Raw genomic sequence first — 22,179 nt, 5'->3', positions numbered from 1 at the left:
GGGGGAGAAGCTCCCTTTGTGCCAGCAGAAATATGGTAGTTTAAACCTTGCTACTGGACGATAATTACAATTTTATTTTTGAAGATAAATTCCCTTGTTTCAGTTCTAGTATATATTTAGATTCCCAAATGGTCAAATCTCAAATGATTAGCATATCTGAACTTGACCAAATTCAGATGAAAAAAAATCTGAACAACTGTGTGAGAGAGAGAAATTGTTATACTTGAGCTTGGGATTTGTCTGAAAGTATCTAGAATTTTCTGGTCAAAAACAGTATTTTTTTTCTCTCTCTCCATGTTTCCATCCAGATTTTTTTCAGCTTTCTAGCCTCAACCATAAAATACACTGAATGCCATATTTATGGTACAAAATATAATACAAACAATTTAGTTTACAGTTTTGAATATTACAGATATTTAAATATTTGCAAAGCTTAAACTGTGGAGAATATTTACACACAGTTTTGGTTTTCTGTGGTTGTATTATACATTATCTTTTTTTCATCAATAATCTATTGGTACCAACAATCTAGTTCCAGTAATCAGAAAGAAAAGCATCTTAGTAGGGACATGTTTTTACAACAGAAAGTATCCTCGTACGTGATAAGGCAAAAAAGATGCTACATTGAATACAATTGCACAGACTCACTGCTTCTTCATCACCATACCTTCTCTTCTTATGGATGTACATAAACTTTTATTCCAGCATGATATGCATAAGTTATACAAATAACCATTATATTTCTGGCAAATGAAGGCCATTGATTTCATTTAAATATTAAGATTTCATATGATTTGCACTTTAATTTAAAAACGTATTGACTTCATTGTGTTCAGCTTTTTCACTTTCATATAACACTCTGTTATAATAGTTACCCCAGCAACAAGTCTTATAACTTTTCTATTTTGTGACCATTATTAGATCCTAAAACCTCACTTTTTTTGCAGAACCATGAATACTTCCTAGTCCCTGGAATTGGGTATCCAATTCAAATAGGTAGCCCTCATTTTCAACTGAATCAGGTGAACTTGATCCTAGTGTACTCAGAGAACCAGCTACTGATCCAGTTCCTTCAAAAGCATAAGTCTGAAGGGAATCATAAGGGGGAACATCAGGATCAGAGTTGGCTTCTTCTAGCTTCTGAGCAATGAATTCCCGAAATACAGCACTTTCAGGGCCGACCTGTAGAGACTGCCTGTAAAGGCTCTGGATCTGTGTTGTGATATTTCTTCGAGGCTTGTGTTCTCTCAAGATAGGCTGGGTCCTCAGTGCTGAAATATTATAAGCCTCAGTATCCTGCTCTCCACCCCCTTCATCATCATACTTAACAATGTTCTCTCTGAATGGTTCTCCTTTCTCAGGAAACAGAGATGGCTTTGTCTGCTGTCTCAAGGCCACGATCGCCAGAACAAAGACTGGTGAAGAAAGAAATGGGGGGGGGGGAGGAGGGGCTGAAATAAGTATTACAGAACTCCACAAAACTAGTTCCTGTAACTGATGCATTACAAACTGAGTCTCACAAATTGTATAGATTATTTATGTATTGCTCAAATGGAAAGACACATTTAAGTATTTACCTATTTACAAGTGTGCTGTGTAAACAGATTTCTCTGGGTGGGTGGGATTATTCATACTATACAATTATATAAGTTTGATACGATTGATTCTATTAACTGTTGTAACATTAGCTTACAGAATCCTAGGATCTGACATTTGGTGAGGTATTTAGTATTTTCTGTTAGAGACTTCTATCCCTTAACTTAAACACTAGAGACCTTTGGCAAAGAATTCACAGTACTGTGCCAAGGCACAGTTCCCAGGATCCTACGGTATGGATCCATGGTGTTTATCAAAATGTGTACTGAGTTAAAGGCAGCTAAAGGGGTATTAAATAGTATCAAACTGTATAATATGCCATTTCAATAAACCAGTTCCTTCTAAAGCAGTAGTAAGTGAATGAGGCATGTGAACAGGGCATTGTGTTTGGAAAAAAATTAATGAAATATACACACTGACGTTTTTGTTAAACATCTCAATTTAAGGCTTCCGTATCCTCTGTATATACCCTCTGTCCTTGCTAACATACCTACCAGCCTGACATATGATACAGTGGGCCCTTGTTATCCTCTGGGATTTGGTTCCAGGACCCTCCATGGATAATAAAATCTGTGGATGCTCTAGTCCCATTCAATACAATGGCATAGTAAACTGGTGTTCTTCGTATAAAAAATGGAAAATCAAGGTTTGCTTTTTGAAATGTATACTTTTGGGGAATATTTTCAAGCTGTGGATGCTTGAATATGGAGATAAAAAATCCATGGATAAGGAGGGCTGACTGTAAAATGGGTTGGATCTAAATATGCACAGTGAAAGAAGGCTGATGGAAGCTGACTTCTTCTGTCCATCTTCTGACAGAGATATCTAGATCCAGTCCATTTCGTTGCAGTCAATCCATCCACAAAAGCTTTTCCAAACAACAAAATGACAGTGCTATATATTTTCATAAAAGGAAAAAGACACAAATTGCTTACCTAATATTATCAGTATGCAAGCCACAACAGCAACTAAAGCTTGTACACTGATACCCATTGAAAAGAGAATAGCTCCGTATCTGCATGACTGGAAATTAACTTCTTCATCACAGTCACACACAGTAACTGTTAGAGTGTTGGTGCTGGTAAGGGATGGGGTACCATTGTCAGCAACTAGAACTGACAAGGGGAAAAGAAGCTGATCTCGATGATGGAACCCATTTCTAGTGGTAACAATTCTGGCTGTGTTATCTAAAAACAAAAAAATATATGTGCATCACTAATACGTCACCTCAATTATAATAAAATAATCAGACAATTCATAGTAATTGGGGACATATCTTATTAATAATGAGAAATATTATATTAAAATATATTCAAATAAAAGGCATATGAAGAGAAAAATTAATTTAAAATTTTTATACAACATTTATCATGTTGTATAATAGCGATCATGTTATACAACAACCATCATGCTGTATATATCACCATGGTGGTCAGAGGAGGTCAAAATTCACTCTGGCTAGCATACAGTTTTGTCACATTGTTTTTGTTGCTCTCAGAAAAAAAGAAGTAATTTTACTTTCTTGTAAGCCCGCAGAAGAGCATGGGAATTTGGCAGTTCTGAGAAGTGGATTCCTCAGAGCAGTGTAATATAAAACCAAAATACCATTTCTTTTTTAAACCCAGAATTGGGACCTGTGTCCATTTCCACTCTCTCTACCTTTTAAAATATTTTTGGAAGTCTGTGCACTGCCCAGATATCTCTCCATATTTAAAAAGTATAGGTCTGAGGCTAGGATGAGAGATATCCGCATCCATGTGTTATGGGACGAGGCTATCTAAATTGGAATGAAGTTAACACCTTATGCAGAATACAGTCAACTTTCCAAAAGTTACTGTATTGATTTATGCACCTAGCCAGAACATTCATATAATTAGCAAAATCAATATGAGCAATGTATACTTTAGCTGAATTTGAAATATCTCTTCTTCTGGGTCTCAGAAGGCTGACTTTAAGTGGTCTTCTTTCCTGCAATTTCATCAGCTCTTGAACTTAGGTTTTCCCCTCAGATTACTTTCGATTGGTGTCCCCCTATACGATTCTTTCTCAGCCTTTGAGATCAATACAAATGCTGCATAACACTGCAGCAGCACTGGGAAGTCATTCTTATGATGTCATCAGTATATTGATGGAAACAATGCAATGGAGAACAAGAAACAAGGTTAAATGTGAACTATTCCTTTGTCGAATTAACTAAAAATAAAAATAATGCAAGCTTTTATAAGATTAAAAGATTTTATGAGATTATAAACTTTTTCCTTTCCTCTTCTAGTAACACCCACTTGGCAGTTTAACAGATAACGAAGTTACTATTACTACTACGTGACATATTTAGAAAGCAGTTATTAAGAGATAAAATGAGTTTTTACAATTTTGCTCTAAGTATTTTTATTACAGTTTCAGAGTGCTATCATAGCAGATCTCAATAACAAATATTGAAATGTCAGTGATGGTTTAAAAGTATAAGAAGTTACACCCTGCTACAATTTCTGTCAAGTCCAGATTCATGTTTTCAGCAGGAGCCACCATGTGAGTCTCAATGCCAACAAACACACATGACTTCAAGAGGCAATCACTGTTTTGTGGTCTTCAACACTGAGCATTCTATTCAGTTGTTTATTGCTTCTAAAGTCTGAGGTTCGATTTAGCTTGCATGGCTAATATTCTCAGGAATAAAGAGTATCTTACTCTTCCCTTACCAAAAAGAGCTGCATATCAGAAATGGAGCCCAAGTTAGCAGTGGGTGGAGCCAACACACCTGGCAATTACACAAGAACACACTGATGAAACACAGACTAGATTTCCTTGATCCTTGGTGTTCACCAAATTACTGATCCTACAGGTGAGAATGTGAGCTGAACCCCTGAAGCAGACCTTAGTGAATGGATAAGTCAATTTGTTAGACTACAGATTCCAGGCTGTTAAGGTAGGGGTGGGCAACTGTAGCCCCCCAGATGATTTTGGACTCCAATTCTCATCTATGCTAACTATCACTTAGAGGAGTTGTAGGCCATGCCAAAACCATCTGGAAGGTCATAGTTGGGCACCCCTACCTGAGGGCTTTAAAAGTCAGCATTAAAAGTTTTCATTGTGTCTTCTGGGAACTTTTCACACTATACAATAAATGCCTCTGGAATCCTGGGATATGTATTTAGGGAAAGTTTAGAATTCAGGCAAAAAGTTGCAATGTTTCAGAAAATGCCAAAATGTTACCAAGGCAGCAAAAGCAGTGTTACAGAGCAGTAATTGTGTGGTGTAAAAGGGTCATGGACACCTCCATGGAAATACAGTATAAAGAAAATTTGAGGGTGCTTTTTCAACTCAGTTGAAATTTGAAATAGATATTCTAAATCCAGAAGTTTTCCTGCCTATTAAGCCACATTGGCTATTGTATGTGCAGTTTAATTTGTATTTTCACAAATACAACTAGTGGGACTCTACCAGTTAAAGAGACAAAGTGGGTACTTATCCTTGAAATAATATTTCAGAAGCTATGCATATGACACCTACTTTGATTATCCTTGACTGCAAAACCAGAGATGTTCGTAGCCTCCTCAGTCAGATAGAAGAAAAAATGATGGCCTTCCATGGGATCATCTTTATCTACTGCACTGATGGTTTGAATAAGCTAGGAGTAAACAGTCAAAAATAGCATCAAATGCTATTGGTTCCTTTTTAACACAATGCACAGCAATTGCATGAATGGCATTCTATTCAATTAACAAAGTTACAATTTTCCTCTGGGTTTTTGAAGGGCAGGAAATGTATTAGCTGCAGCTACAAACACACATCACTTAACACATTCCTGTTGGGTTTGTTGATTTTCTAATGTCCTACAATTATGCCACTTGATTTTGTATTGATTGGAAGAAGATGAGCACTAAAGTCTTAGGCTAATGCAAATGGCTTCTAAAATTGAAATGCAGAGGTTAAATAAAGTTTCCATAAGCCCCCTCCACACAAAAAAGTAGAAAGTATTCTGCCCTTCCTTTGTTTTCCAAGGTGAAAAGTATATCATTCTATATTTGAACACATCCTTCAATACAAAAACCTATTTCCTTCCAGCCCACAAACATCATAGGCATCACTCAAGTGATGTATTATAGTTGCCGTGACCGCAAGATTGTGACAAGTTCATGTGCTGAATTGTTGATTCTTTGAGATTGTAACAGATTGATAATGGGAACACTTGCTTTTGTTTTCAAAGAAAGAAAATAGCCCTCATTTCCAAACATACCGAATCAGATTGCCATTTATAAGACAGGGAAGTCCAAATTAGCATCTTTTGTATTCAAAAACCATAGATCCCATCATCTCGAATGAATAAGCCATGTTGCTAGTTTTATAATGAGCAGTTGTTCTGCTCACAAGGAGTAAATATTTGTTACCATTATCAGTTGGTGCTATTCAGCAAATCATATGTTATCAGTGACAACATTCTTTATCTTGCTATTTCAGTTCAACATTATCTTGCCATTTCAATGCAACATCAATTCATTTCTTTCATTAGAAGGTTAAGCCTTATAAAAATACACTTTAATGGCTAATTATCTGGAGTTTAAACAGCCATTCTTGGCAAATATAGGGTCAAAGGACCCTACAGATGGTCACAGAAATGACTTGGTGATTGTGGTATTACAGCAGTTCAGTTTGGTGATGCTGTAGGCTAATGGAGCTTATTAAGTGATGCTCTTTTAAAAAATCAGTTCTGATGGTCTTATTCTATCTTCTGCTGCTTTGGATTTGAGGATGAGCTTCCACATTTTGCTTCTACCTTACATAAATAACTGTGGTGAATATTAGGCCTATGACACCACTGAGTTATGGAACTAGTCTAATAGGATTGCAGCAGCTGTCCTTCTAACTCAAGTTTTCTATTGCACATTGTCAGATTCCTTTTTAAAGGGTAGCTGCAGACACCAGCTTAATGCCACATCAGATACAACTCCAAGCTGTCAAAATACAGTCACTGAAAGGTTAAGTAGACCAGCATCAATACAATCTCACACGGTTACCTTCCTCCATCACAAACAATAGTATATTGCTGTGGTGGTAAATTTATCCTTATTCTAAGTCTGGGAGGAAACAGAGGGGGAAAGCCAGCTTACCCCCAGGGTTTCCGGATTTGTAGGGTGACCCTGTTGACTACATTGCCAGCTCCCACAATGGCCAGACAAGTGACGTGCAATCCACATTGCTCCCTTACCACTGCAATGTAGAACCTGTCAAAAAAGAGCATTTGCAGCTACTGGTCCCAAGGAGAGAGACCAAGATAGTAAAAGGTCTTTTTAAAAAAAGCCCTATGAGAAACGTGTTAGGGAGCTCGTTATTACAACTGAAAAAGAGAATGTCAAAAGGTGATAGCCAAATTTAATTACTTGAAAGGTGTCAAGTGAAAGATGTTTGCTGTGGAAGGGAGGAGGAAGGTGAAAAACACAACAAATACCCAATTGGCAGAAAAGGGGCACAACTTTATTGACTACAGCAAGTAAGCATAGAGGGTTGGGCTGAAAAGCATAAGGTCTGGATCTACCATCCACAAATCCATATTGGTTGATGAACCAAATTGCCTGGTCATGGCCAAGGTTCAGGATGACAGAGGAGAACCAGCTTAAAGTGCACCATCCAAGTTGGGAGCCGGTTATGCACATATGCATATCTTTGCCCCTTGTCACCGGGTAACACTAAATCGATACCACCCCACAATGGCGACATTGCTAGACTCTTAGCACCCCCAATACAGTGCTCTGCAGCACAGGAAACCAAGCCCATCAGATCCAAGACCTATGCTGCCGCCCTTGGAAAGTTGTGATAGCACAACACCAACCCTGAATGAGGGAGGGAGGGAACAGGCAAGAAAAATGGCACCGAGTGCCAGCCGGCACGGATCTGAATAGTCCGGCCAGCCAATCGGTGGGACCATCCACCCTGGCCAATCCTGGGGCTACTGACCCTACAGCCACCTATCCTGGGCCACTTCTGCTCCCAGGGCACCTGGGAGTTGTGGCCCCTGTGGTACCGGAAGCACCATTGGCCAGCTCGCACCATCATGTGGATGGTGGAGGCCCGAGCCATCACATGAGGGGCCTGCCATCATGGTGGCACCAAAAAATTGTGCCCGGCCCCCCTCCACAGCAACCGGACTGGCCTGGTATGTTGGGTGGTCCCATTTTCTGCTGCTTGAGAGATCAGAACAAGAACCAATGGATTCAAATTATGAGAAAAGAAATTCCACCTAAATATTAGGAATAATTTCTTGATTGTTAGAGCTGTTTAACAGTGGAATGGACTGCCTCTGAAGGTGGTGGATTCTCCTTTATTTGAGGTATTTAAAAAGAAGATGTGTGGCCTTCTTTTCAAGAGCACTTTAATTGTGTATGCCTGCAGATTAGGGGTTGGCCTAGATGGGTCTTCCAATTCCTTGATTTTGGACATTTTTACATGAGGAAAATTGAAAGGTTAAACTGGTCACAATGCAGGGTCATCCAGGGCATTAGGGACAATTTTCCAATTGCTTTTCAGATGACGCTGTGCACAAAGCCGTTAGAAACCAAACAGAAAGTGAGGTGAATCAGGGAATAAGCATTTTCGCACAAATACCATGTTTTCATTTCCAGTTCATTCATACACTTTCTTCACGTAATTGCAGCAGTCTGAAAACCATGTGTCGAATTCTCCCTGTTCCCAGATTTCCCATGGTTCCTTTGCTGTACCGAGGAGCGGGAGGCAGCCTTGTTCTTAAAGGGATACACATACAGCACATGCACCTCTTTCCCTCGTATGTCTGGTTTCCTCCTACTGCAGCCTCTAATTAAGGGAACAGCTGGTGGGAGAAGGCAGAGAGAGGACGTTTTGGAATTCCTCCTGTACAGGAGGGAGACATGGAGGATATGTCCTGGAAAAAGAGGGCATCTGGGAAATTCAGTCCTTGTTGAAATCAGGTAGGTTTATGGATCAGCCATGTCCTCTTTCTCTCTGGTGTTTGTGTTTGTGTGTGGTTTTATGGAAGTTTGAAAAGGGAAACCTCAGCCTCTCAGCCTTCTTTCCTTTGAAGCAGCTTCTGGGGCAAAGCATTTTCCTCCCTGCTTTCCCTTCCCTCTCTGAAGCATGTGTGTGTATGCACTTGTGGAAATGACAGTTTGGCACATGCACAAAAAAGTTATTTCCAAGCTATCAACGGGATTTGTCCTTATCTATTTGAAACCCAAATATGCTTTCTACCCACTTTCTTACCTAAGTAATGTGCTTTTAACTCATTGCTGTACTCTGTGTGTGATAAGCATTAATGAATGTGCTTGCTTTTCAGGGATGCCAACACTTTAACCATTTTTGGGATAGAAGCACATAGGTCTCTGTGTAAAAACATCCTGTGTGATTCTATAAAGAGAGATTTGGAAACCCAAATCTTTCAGTTTCTCTTTGACCCGAATTTGGCAACACACTCATTCTAGTGTGTGTGTGTGTGTGTGTGTGTGTGTGTGTATTCAACTGATGTTGTTTTACACTAGTGTATGGAAGGTAGAGATATGGTAATCTCTTCAGAGCAAATTGCAGAAGGTATCCATGTATTTATTTAAAAACACCAATTTTAATTGATGTAATATTAGTTAATTTGCCAGCCTTTTCAAATCATTCTGCTTTCTGTCCTTCAGGTTCTGTTCTGGGGCTCTGGGATATGTGGAACAAGAATCAGAATTCTGGAAGAATTTTGGATCTGTTCAAATGAGTTGTACAGCTTTTTCCCCCCTCCATCCTTCCAAATCATCAATTCCTCCCTATCCCCCATCCTTTCCTAGCCCATTATCATCCTTTCTTACATTTTCTACTCATTATCTGAGGGAATGTGTGGGTTTGTGTCAGTACTAATTAGTCGTTTTATTAGACAGAGACACTTTTCTTATCCCTTGATCTTTTTTCCACTCCCTGCAAATTTTTGCACTTGCTTTTTAAAGGTTGGTTTGATTATGACCCCTCCTCCTCAATCTTATTGCAGCACATATGCACCACAGATACTACCATGGTGCAAAAAAGTATCACAGCTTTGAGGAAACATTTAAACATCAGGCCAAATTTTATAGCATTGCTATCATCAAAACCCTTTAATATCCACACTGAAAATGCTAACCGATTATCTAAATTTCACATACCTATGGGAAAGAACAAAAATGCTACAGTCACTTTAAGGCTAACTTTGAAGTCAGATCAGGGATTCATATGACAAGCTTTTCCTATCTCTTTCAAATGAACATAGACATGACATCAACAAATGTTAACAGATTTGAAGGAATCATAACAAAAATTGTCATAAACCTCAGCCATCAATGCTCTCTAAGGTCCGGAACAGATGAGCCAAATGTGCTGTGCTGGTGCCGATTTTAGGGTTTGGGACTGCACACCAACCACACAATCCCTAACCCTAGTATGGTGTGGCGGTATAGTATAGTAATGGTGGTGTCCCGTCCATATGAGCGCCACTATTTTGACGTAAGAGACGCGTAGCATCCACGCATCACTGCACGTCGCTTACGTATCATTACGTCCACCCGGTGGCAGAAAAAGAACCCGCCATGCGGTCTGGTGGATGCAGCGTCCCTCCGGAGGGAAAAAGGCCACCAGCAGGAGCTCCAAAATGGAGCTCGTTCCAGGCTTGTGTCGCTGGCGCAGCCTTTACACGGCTGCGCCAGTGACACACATGAGTGGCCCCTTTCTCTTTGTCCCCACCACTGTTGGGTCTCCTTGGGACATGAAGCCCCAAGGACACCCCTTTCCAGGCCGCGGGGAAGCGGCCTTTTGCCGCTTCCCCACGGCATGGAAAGTGGTGGATCGGGGTCTCAGAGGCTGCCGCTGTGGCAGCTGAGGCCCCGATCCAGCGGGAACAGGCCGCCCATAAAGGGCGGTCTGTAAACCGCCTTGGTCATGCATCCTGGTTTCTTGAGAAACCTCCCATTTTTCTTCCTCATTGGAACTATTTGAAATCGTGCTTTCAGTTTCTCCCTTTTGAGAAACTCCCATCCATCTTGAACTCCTTTCTCTTTTACTATTCCTCACCATGGGATTACTCCCAGTATTTTCCTGAGTTTATTGAAATCAACTTTCCTAAAGTCTAAAATGTGTATCTGACTACACCTGGCTTCTCCTTTGCACTGTATAACAAACTCCAGAGAACATGGTCACTCCCACCTAAGGATCTAAGCACTTGCACCCCATTAATCAGGTAATCCCTGTTGGTTAGGATCAGATCTAAAATGGCTGATCCCCTTGTTGCCTCTTCCACCTTTTGGACAATGAAATTGTCTTCCAGGCAAGTGAGGAATTTGCTGGACCTTAATGTTTTGGTTGAGTTTGACTTCCAATAAATATCAAGATAGTTGAAATCTCCCATCACTACTAATCTCTCCTCTCTGAGAGAGTGGTCATCTGTTTTAGAAAGTGACTGAGAGCTCATTGATGGCAGCAGCAGGACTGACACAATATCATATGACAAGTACTGGTCAAAGATGCTTTAAAAATTCTGCTGTTTGACCTTTGTGTTTTAAAGTCCTTGGCTTAGTAATTTTTTGACATTTCTTTTTTTCCCCTGAATGTGTAATAAGAAAAATATTCCCGTAAGTATGTATACATATATGTATATCTTCTATTCTATTTTTAGTCCACCCCTCCAAGAAATCCCAATTCAAATAGCCACTCTGTTAACATACTCATAGAAATCTAGATATAATAGATATAAACACAGAATAAAAATTGATATTAAGGTATTTTTTTACACCAATGAGTAATCATGAAAAAAATTGGAGCTGCTTTTTACTGTTAGCTCATATTCTTGGCTTTCTCTGTTATTTTTTATGTGTCTTAGCCAGCAACACTTTCTGCCAATCAAGCTGAGGAATACAGATCCAGCTTTCTTGAATCAAACCATCATGATGGAGAAGTTATTTTACTCTTTATTGTGTTATCTCTCCTTCACAATATTATACAGATGAAAAAGCAATAACATAGATAGCATTAAATATAACTGTCTATTTAACAGGGTACTAACACAGCAGTTTTGTGATTCTCTCCTTTTTGCAAATAGTCCTGCAAGGCTTCTGTAACTTCTGTAACTGTAACTTCTAGTGTTCTATCCAGAAAAAAAAGTGTATGGAATATTTATACAGATCAATTCCCTCACCTTTTAAAATGTAATACTGGATCATTTCTGGCAAAACTCAATAAAAACCTTAAAGATGAAATAATATTCAGAGAATAATAATTATCCAGCACACACACACACACGCACATTCTAGGCTAGTTAGTATCTAAGAGTCAAATATAAAGAGAAAACTGTTGATCACATTTCCTGATATCTCCGCCTCTCTGTATTTTGGTGAAAAGCAATGGTCAGGAGGCTGGTTTGGCTTTCCTCCACTATTTCCTTGACTTAAATCACCTTTCTCAAAGTTCTGTTTAACCAGGAAGAGAGAGGAGACAACTAATGTATTATACCTGTATCTGCCCTTTTCATGGCTAATAGCAGCTACATGCATCCCAATACACAAAAAGTCAATAATGGTAATGAATATGGAGCAAGAGTTATGCACCACGCTCCCAGAGTGATAGCCAAGACCTATGTTGCTCTCTCTGTCATGGATTCCCCATTATATCTAGTTTGCACCTACATTAATTGTTTGAGAGAAAAAAATGATAGACAATGCATGTGTGCAGTGGCTAGCTACAAGGATTAAGGAGCATTGACACCAATGGCTATAGAAAATAAACTAAACTTTTACTGTAGGAATTCCATTAGAGATAGAAAAGCTTTCTTGGTGTGTCTACACTGGCTGCTTAATCTGGGCCCAGTCTGAAGCATTATTCCCTGAACTGGCTGCAGATTGACCTTGATGACAACCACACACATCAGGCCAAATTCAGTGTGACACCATGTCATTGTGAATACAGCCAACTGGGCCAACATCACATCAGCTCCATTGGCCAAATCCCACTTGGTGCTGCTGGCAATGCTCCTTTGCAAGCAGGAGTTCTCTGTGATGGCTTGCCTCATGCACTATTGCTTCTGCTGAGATCAGAGCAGTGCACCCCCATATGTTCAACAAGGAGGGAGTTTGCATAGAGTGGTGGTGTCCTGTTTTTGGAGTTGCCACTGCTTCCTCATGGGCAAGAGCTCAGTGTAAAACTTGTCTGGCATGCCACCACTTCTGCTGAGGTCAGAAAAGGGCACCTCTGTAATCAATGAGGAGGGGGTAGAGTTTTACATTTGGAGCAGAGAAAGAGCAAAAAGAAGGCAGAGAGAACAGCTGGAATGATCGTAAGAATATGTCTGAGAGGTTAGGATTGGCAGATAAGACATGATGAGATTTTAGGTACTTAAAATACTCATTAATTCTACCATTGCTGCTCTCTAAGGCTCGATCTGCACGGGCGTAAAGTACGTCCTGGGGATGTAATAGGGTTAGGAAAGGGTGTGCTTTACACACGCCCCTAACCCTAGTACGTCCTGGAGACGTACAAAATGGCAGTGCCCGTTCTACACGGGTGCCGCCATCTTGATGTAGCGGATGCTTAGCGTCCGCATGTCGTGTGGCACTAATGATGCAGCGAGTGTGCCATTGGCGCCTTGCGGTGTCATTAGCATGTTGCAACAAGAAGCACCATTTTGGCGTTTCTTTTTTGTGGCGCCGGGGAGCCTCGCGGTTTGGCTGCTGGGGCTCCTCGGCACTGCTAATGGCGGCGCCAGCAGACCTCCACTTTCAGGCAGTCTGTAACACGCTTAAGACACATTTAACTCTTTAAATGCTGAATCTTGTTGCAGTTTGACACCACTTTAACTGACAAGGTTCCATCCTACAGAATCCTGGGAATTATAGTTTTATGAAAAAACCAGGACTCTTTGGAACAGAAGGCTAAAGATCTTGTAAAAGTACAAATCCCAGGGTTCCCTAGGGTGGAGCTCCAGCAATTAAAGTGATGTTAAACTGCCTTATTTCTACAGTGTAGATGCACCCTATGAAAAGCTTAAATTGAACTAGACCATCGATTCATTTAGCCTAGTACTGGTACGGGTCAGACCACCCCATCATGCTGGATTGGGGCCTGGGCAATCTCACCGGCAGCCCTGCAGCCCCAATTTGGTGTTTTTCCAGGCCAAAGAGAAGTGGCAAAATGCTGCTTCTCTTTAGCTTGGAAAAGGGATGTCCTTGGGCCTTAGGTGCCAATGTCACCCAATCACTAAAGAGAAGAAACAGTGGTCGCTGCAGCCTGTTTCTCCTCTGCATCATTGGCACGGCTGTTTGGTTGCTCCTTTCCATGCCTCTGCCAGGCCACCGTAAGTGGCTTGGGGTGGCGCGGAGACATCACGTGCATGCTGTGCTATTTGGACATGGTATGTGCATGACATCATCATTACGCACGCCATGTGGATGGCACTGCGTAATGATGGTGCCCCCCCCACATGTACTAGGGTTAGGGACTGTGCGATTGGTGTACGGTCCCTAACCCTTGTATCCCCATTGCCACACCGTATTTGGGCCGTCTGTTTCAGCCCACTATCATATATGATGGCAAAGGCCAAGCTTCTGACTTCTAAAACTGGCTGAAGTGGCTTACAAGACCCAGGCTGCATCCAGGGTGGACCCTGCCTGCAATTTGGTGGCAATTTCTGTATGATAGCACCTGTCTGCCTCCTGAATTAGCACTGAATTCAGGAAAAGTAAGCTGGGGTTTTAACCCTATGCAGTAAGGTCCCTTGTTGGAATATCCCTGACTTCTCTGGTAGCTTCTTATCCTGAAACTAAGGAGGCCCAGCCTTGCTTTAAATCATATGGAATCAGATGTGTTCTGGATGGTACAGTGGTATAGTGGTATATTCCACATTTCCTTTTCACTGGTAGTTTTTTGCAGCACTTTTCTCTAGCTGGGGGCAGAGAGGGAGGCACGAGGACTAATATAGAAAATAATAAGCAAAATAATTATGCAGTTTGTACACATGTTTTTAGGAGGCGAATACCTGTTCCCTATTCAACCCATCATGCAAGCTGCTCCAATCATTTCTTTCCCTTTCCCTTTCCCTTTCCCTTCAACACACAGCTGCTCTGGTAAATTCAGGTCTTTCCTCTCCCTCTCTCACCTTCACTTTTCTCACTACTAAAGAAAACAGAAAAACAGTATTTGCCATAAGAAACAAGTTCCAAACTGGGGAAAGCAGCTCTGCACTATGGCAACAGAAATTCATTCTCTTTCTCCTTCTGTCTCTCCTAGGGTCAGTTCTGACAATTTGTCAGTTATTGACTTTCACGAAAACAGCAACAACAAACCCTGCTCTTATGAGTTGTCTTCTTGCTGAGGATAGAAAAAAATCTGCCTGGTTTGCTTTCTGTGATTCACATTTCTTAAATCAAAAGTTTGTTCCATATCAGCTCTGCAACATGGAAGATGGAGAGTGTTCTTGTTTTCTTAACCCTTCAGGGCAAAACAAAGTCACATGCATTTTCATGTTCATAAAAATTCATATGCATTTGTACAAAAAATGTGCATGGAAAATATGTGCAAATTTCCAGCCATCCAGAAAGAAAAAGTCTCCAAACTTGAATTGAAGAAAGTACGGGATGGAAATGCAGGCAGAATGCACAGCAACACAATTGGCTTTCTCCCTAATGCTGAATATGTGGCCACAGGGAATTTTTGTACACAGTTTTCCATAATGCAAATAGTTTTGCAAGCATACTTCCCTAGTATTTTTTTTGTTTTGTTTCCCTGAATACAATTTGTGCTAATGCACACAATTTTGTATGCATTTTATGTTCGGAGAAGTACCACATGAAATACAACTGTAACAACTTAAAATTAACCGCATTCTAATCCACTCGTCGGTTCTATTAGTGTGAACTGGATCTCTTCCTATACAATTGAACCAATTAAATATTGTCATATCCCACATCTTATCAGTATTACATAAACATATATAATTGTCATTTTCATGGCTCTTATTCAGTATTTATCACAGAGAAACTTATTGTCATTATATTATAGGAACCAATTCTCTCACATTGCTATATGATACTACTATACAATGGTAAATGCCTCCTCAATCTACCTTAACAGCCTGCAGTGCATTAAGCAAATGAAGTCTGTTCAGCTACTGGTCACAGGACCCTTGGGTCACAGGAGCCCTCTTCTTCACCAAAAGGGTGCCAAGGTGTTCACTATATGACTCTTATTTCTCCCCCTTACACTATCTGCCAAGTGTCCATCTATTTAAAGACACCACCTGAAGCCAGTTGTCCCAGTCCCTGACATATGGGGAAAGCAAAAAGAAAAAAAAATCCAGGTAAAAAAGGCAACAATTCCTACCAGCAAACCTCATACAGTATTGGAGGCAGAAAGGGTGAATGACACGTTGTCCAAAAGAGGAAGCAACAGGGGCAGATGGACCTTTAAAATACTCTAGCTTCACACCTCGTCACTTGATATTATGGCACATCATAAATAGTGGTCTCTTCTCCTTTGGAGGTCACCGTAGCACTGCACAGGTTCCTATTCAAATTAATAGTTTCCCCTACTACTATCAGAGATTAGAGCTAAAAACATGAATTTAAACTTTGAATGCCCTGGTGAAGAGAGAGAGAGAGAGAGAGAGAGAGAGAGAGAGAGAGTCAAAATTCAGATAAATCAAAGTTGCTATCCTCAGTCACTTCACATAAAAACAATCAGCCCTATTTGATATTTTCTAAGCTCTTTTCACCTATTAATATGTATGTTTCCTTGTTTGTTTTCATGATTCACCACACACAGATTATAAACATTATTTTAATTTATCAAGAATAGTATTTTTTCTTTCCTTTTTCTTAAAAAACAAAACAAAAACAAAATAAATCCCATGTGGCTTGAATTATGTTTATGCTGCTAATCTTGAACGCACTTCACGCAGCTCTTTCATAGGAAGCAAATATCAAGCCTTCTTGTTTACTGTAATTACCGGCTATTTTATTTTTATGCTAGGTGCCTGGTAAACAAGTGTTGCATGCTATCTCTGACTCAAAGTGCAATCTACACATTCATCCACTTTATGACCTAATAAGTAAATGGTCAAGTAAATTGCCACATCAAAGATAATTCATGAATGATGCTCAAATTACAGGTATTTGTGCCGGAATATCTATGCATGAGAAAGGGTAGAATTATTTCTGACAGATACAAGTAAATTCAAGAACATGTCTTCAGTTAAAATTTGATACTTGTGCTATGTAAACTAAGAGTAAATGCAACAATATGCTGTGTTGAGGCAGTGCCCTCCAAGTCTTTTTCACCTTAAAAGCAGTGATTAGAGGAAACAACTTTCAATTGTTTACATCTCCCTCCACAATACGTAGTCATAAAGTCCACAACCACCACTTTGCAATCATTTTGATGTCCACCATGCTTGTTTTATGTGAATCCAACTAATCAAATCCAATCAAGATCATATAGTGAAGATGTATTAGATGTGTCAGTGTCATAATATTATGTAAACAAGCAAATTTGATTATTTGGTTACAGGGCTAAATGAAGCACATTTTGCATGAGTAATGATTCCTATTTGTATTGCATGTTCAATCCTAAACAAACAGGGATCACAAACAATCAAGGACAAAAACTAAAAATGAAAACTTTCTGTTTGTTCTACAAAATTTAAATAGATGTATGGCACCCTCTCCTAACCTGACATCCACCAAGGGACTGTAGTTGCAATTCACATAGCCTCCACCCATTCTATGCTGGCTGGAGATTATGGGATTTGTAGGCATCAGTTTAGAGGAGGAGAAATATGATGTCTTCTAATTCCAATAAATATTTCTATTTTGTGCAGTGTGCCTCTACTTCATCTTACATATAATAAACAGCAAAAAATGTTTTGGAAATTTAACGCCAAAACCCTTCAACCTCGTTCACGGCAGCACAAGGTTGTCATAATTCTGACTATGTCAAATTCATTCATTTCCAGTAGCTAAGATAAATTTGCTCCCTTTTTATAATGTCAGATGTCCTGCTGATGTTCTGGTATGCTTCTTAGGAAGTAAGCTCCACTGAAAACAATGAGATTTATTCACAAACACACGTCTCTCTTTCTGTTTTGGCCATCTGTTTGCCTTAGAACTATTTCAGGTGTGACATTAAGCAAGGGAACAGTTAGGGGGTGATTCACTTCTCATTATCGTTCACCATGCTATTCATTTCACAATTTCCTGCAGGAAAACACATGATAGCTGCCCTGGATACCAACACAAGCATGAGAAAAAAGAAATGTAAAGCAATGCCTGCCAGCTGAATAAATCCGAACTGAGTCTGATGAAATACCACACTTTGAATAAATTAACTGGCATAGCTGCTATTTTGCTTTATACTGAACCTTTATGGTCTGTTGCAGCCAGGCTGCTGACCGTTTATTTGTTCTTCTTGTTGCTGCTGCTCTTGTTGTTGTGTGCCTCCAATTCATTTCAGACTCATGGTGATACTAGGTTATGGTTCGTTTCTTCAGAAAGAATTTGACATTGTCATCATCTGAGATTAAGAGAGTGTGACTTGCCCAAGAACATCCAATGGATTTTTAGGCTCGATCAGAATTTGAACTTGGGTCTCCAACAGTCAAATCACTACACCACATTGCCCCCTGACTGATTATAGGGTGCACAAAAATCCCTTAGTGAAATAGCTTTATTGTCTATGGGACTATCTCCAAGATCTTTAGGAGAGGCCCTTCTCTCAGTCCCATCACCAACACATGTATGGTTGGTGGGAAAACAGAGACAGGGCCTTCTCAGTGATTGCCCCAAGTGCTGGAATTCCCTTTCAAGGGAAGCTAGAATGGCCCCTTCCTGATTTTTCTCCTTCAGCAGACAAAAAACTTTTTTTTATTGTAGAAGGCTTTTAAAATATAATTTTTTTAAAGAAATAAAGATTTAATTATTTTAAATTATTTTTATCTTTTAATGTTATTTTAAGTGTAGTTTTGAATTATTTTAATATTATTAATAATTTTATTCCATTTAACTGTTCACTTTTTTAATTTTCTTAACTTTTTTTTAGATTTTAAGCTGCCTTGAGACCAATTTTGGGAGAAAGGTGGTATGATACTATTACTACTACTACTACTACTTATAAGATGATGATGATGACGATGATAAAACCTTAGTCCAGGCTTGTTGTAAAAGCAGCAATTCATATCTAAAAATCTGAGCCTATTCTAGGTCTTTCAAGATTATTGATTATTTTTCTCATCCTTTAAAAACCTTTCATAAAATATAACAGTAAATTATCATGATATTTTTCATCATTAAGTGAAAGTGAAAAGAAATAATTTTTTCTCATGCAAAATCAACCATACAGTTTTTAAACAAATCAGATCCAGTGCACTATATGCAGGCTAACCATATGTGAACTCAAGGTCACACAGATGGCAAGCCCTGGCACTTTAATGATGCATGCACCTGCGGCATGTATGCAGCACAATGCATAGGAGCAAACCACCATAGAAAACAACGGGACTTGAGGTCCCATGTTTTTACATTATGTGTGTGTGTGGGGGGGGGGGGTCCAGTATGGATACCCTGCAAATATGAAGGGAGCACTGACACTATTTATTTTCTTCTCAAGTGCTTGAGCCTCCTCGCAAAAAAAGGACAAAATGCATTATCCTATACCGCAGCGATCCTTAAATAAATTAGATTGCAAAAATAATGAATTTTCAATTTCAGCATATTTTTACTTAAAAATGGACTTTACTCTCCATTTCTTTGACATATCACCCACCTAATTATGGGAGTGGAAGACAAAAGATGTGAATTCATGAAAATGTGGCATTTTATTGATGCAGCCAAGTCAACTGCCTCTCCTGATTTCTATATTTTTAAAAAGTTGATGCAGCTGCTTTTCTGTTTGGAAACAAATGTCTACTTCATCCTGCTTCCTCAAAATGTGTCTAGGAGCCTTGTGGATCCCAAGAGTGTGAAAAAGGTTGATGTATGTAGGTGATGGGCTCTGGTCTGGGGTCCCATCTGCTAACCCATATTCAAGTTCCTTGGGTAATTTTTATTTTGCATTAACATTTTCTAGTTTGTTTTCTGACTTATTGCTTATACTGGGCAGTTATGTTGTGAACAGACAACCATCCCTATGGCAGCCATTTTGTGATTATGCTTATGATATCTTCTCACAGTTCCAAACTGGTCCAACATTGGTTATCCCCACACTCATCTAAACACGTACACTGAACTTGGTTTATGTAAGAGGAAGTTACTTTGTTGCTGTTGTACGGGTTGGTAAAATTTGGAGTGTGATATCTTAAGAATGATATTTGAAAATGTATTAGTGTCCAGTAAACATGATGGATGGATTTAGAAGGAAAAATCAATTTCCTTTTGCATTTAGTTTTCATGACCAGCCTATATGATAATCCTTGCATTGTAGTCCCAAATCTCTCTATATAACAGAAAAATATATTTCCAAAGGGGGGAGGGGGATATTTTGGCAGATGTAGCTATGGCATATTTCACATGTTTGTCTGATAAAACAATGATCATGAAAACAGTTTTCCTACCAATTATATGTCTTCCGTTTTGTTTTTTTTTCTGCAAAGCTCTAAATGTATCTGTTTATTTTTACCATTAATGTAACTACACAGAGAGGTATATGGAATCTCAGCCCTGGTTTATAAATTTTCCAATGAATTTATACAATGGAATGAATATGCATTGTTAGCCAAGCCCTATGTGTAAGTACACAACAATATAAAAAAATATTCCATATCATTTCTTGCCTTCAAAAATTAAGCAGGAGGAGGACATATGCAATGGATCTTAGTTGTTAACAAGAGTTTTGCCAGTTTCTAAATCTGAAATATAGCCTATAGCATCTAATGTTTGTTGGTGGTCTCCCATCTAAGTATTAACTAGGGCTGACCCTGATTACCTTCCAAGATTAGATGGGGTCTAATGCCTTTACCATATTTTTTTAGTCAGTAATAAATAAAGGAGAGGCTAATTACCATAAAGGCATTAGACCCCATCTAATCTTGGAAGGTAATCAGGGTCAGCCCTAGTTAATACTTAGATGGGAGACCACCAACAAACATTAGATGCTATAGGCTATATTTCAGATTTAGAAACTGGCAAAACTATCTCTGAGTATTCTTCCATAAGCTGACAGAGGGCTGAAATAGACAGCCCAATAAAGTTGCCTTCCAGCTGGCTTGGGAAAATGGTGTTCACACACCACATGCCCCCAAGACGTGCAAAGGCCCTGGGCGATTACACAGGGGCATGTTCAAGATGCTCTGTGGGCATGGTGTTTTCACAGCACACATCATTGGGGCTGGGGCGGATCTATTCTGCTCCTATTTGGGCCAGCATCAGGGCGGATTTGGGGCCACAGCATGTGGTTTCTGTGGTCCCGGGATGACCAGCTCTGGAGCAGCCCCAATTCATCCTTTTCAGACCATCTGCTTTGGGCCAGAAACTAGAAGACACACACACACACACACACACACACACACACACACACACACACACAATCAATCGCTAAAGGAAAGTCAGGTTGACTCCATCCCTTTAACATTTATAGCAAACAGCCGACTATTGCTTCATAATGACTTTAAAATCTGGATGGCTACTTTCACTGGTTTAACTGTCTGTAATTTTTAAACTCTTAAGGAGTTGTTTATTGATTTAAATATTTTTGTTCATTTTACATTAACCTAGGGGCCCTGGTGGTTTGTGAAGCAACTGATAAAGGCAAGAGCGAAAGAAAGAAAGAAAGAAAGAAAGAAAGAAAGAAAGAAACTGAAACAGTAAATGGGTGGTAAAATATTTTTCTTTTTTTGCAAAAGGCATCTGAAAGGAAGTCTGCAGGAATTTTTGAAGGAATTGTATAAATTCCACTGTGGGTCGTGAACAAATTTTGTGTGCATACATGTCACAACATCACACACTTTCTCAATTTTTCCTTCTGTGTGTACACCCATGACTTGGTTCTTATTCTCACAGTCAGTGAAATTTAGACCCCCTACAAAGGGTGGCTTACAAAATCAACTCTTTAGAAAGGTGCTGCTGGAGAAGCATTCTGCAGATCTCAAGGACTATCAAAAAGACAAATTAATAGGTCGGAGAGCAAATCAAGCCAAAACACTCATTAGAAGCAAAGGTGAATGAACTGAGGTTGTTATACATTGAACATACCATGAAATGATTTTATTCACTATGAAAGATTATAATGCTTGCAAAGTAGAAGATAGTAGGAAAAGTGGTAATATGTTGTAACTGACTCATTCTAGCAAGGAAGCCATGGCTTTGAATTTCCAGGACTCCAGTAGGCCTGTTGAAGTTCAGGGGTCTTGGAGGCCTGTCATTCATATGACTGACATATGTCAAAGGTGACTTGATGGCCAATAACAATGAAGTGGTATTTGACACCACTAATCTAGAATGCAAGATACATCATGCATTCTACTGAAAGTTTAAACTCTTAAAAAGAAGAGCAAATACAGTACTTAAGAATGCCTTTCCTATTTCAGGGGTAGCCATGATGGGCATGCAGCAAATTACAACAAAATTCACATGT

At 39.5% G+C, this 22,179-nt stretch overlaps 1 protein-coding gene across 1 annotated transcript in view; it reads right to left on the bottom strand.

Moving 5' to 3' along the window:
* Nucleotides 1–915: 915 nt before the first annotated feature.
* The window catches only part of LOC149317171 (cadherin-19-like), a 78,510-nt gene continuing 57,246 nt past the window's right edge, over nucleotides 916–22,179 (bottom strand). Inside the window, exons 10-12 of the mRNA XM_089518836.1 lie at nucleotides 5,107–5,224; nucleotides 2,532–2,783; nucleotides 916–1,415 (exon numbers count right to left, since the gene is read on the bottom strand). Of these exons, the coding sequence (XP_089374962.1) occupies nucleotides 925–1,415; nucleotides 2,532–2,783; nucleotides 5,107–5,224 (861 nt within the window). The 3' untranslated portion in view covers nucleotides 916–924. The remainder of the gene's footprint in view (nucleotides 1,416–2,531; nucleotides 2,784–5,106; nucleotides 5,225–22,179) is intronic.

The sequence above is a fragment of the Sceloporus occidentalis genome, unplaced genomic scaffold, assembly GCF_023333645.1.
Source record: "Sceloporus occidentalis isolate IW3139 unplaced genomic scaffold, rSceOcc1.0.p SCAF_3, whole genome shotgun sequence".
Taxonomy (NCBI): domain Eukaryota; kingdom Metazoa; phylum Chordata; class Lepidosauria; order Squamata; family Phrynosomatidae; genus Sceloporus; species Sceloporus occidentalis.
This window is presented reverse-complemented; position numbering and strand designations above follow the sequence as displayed.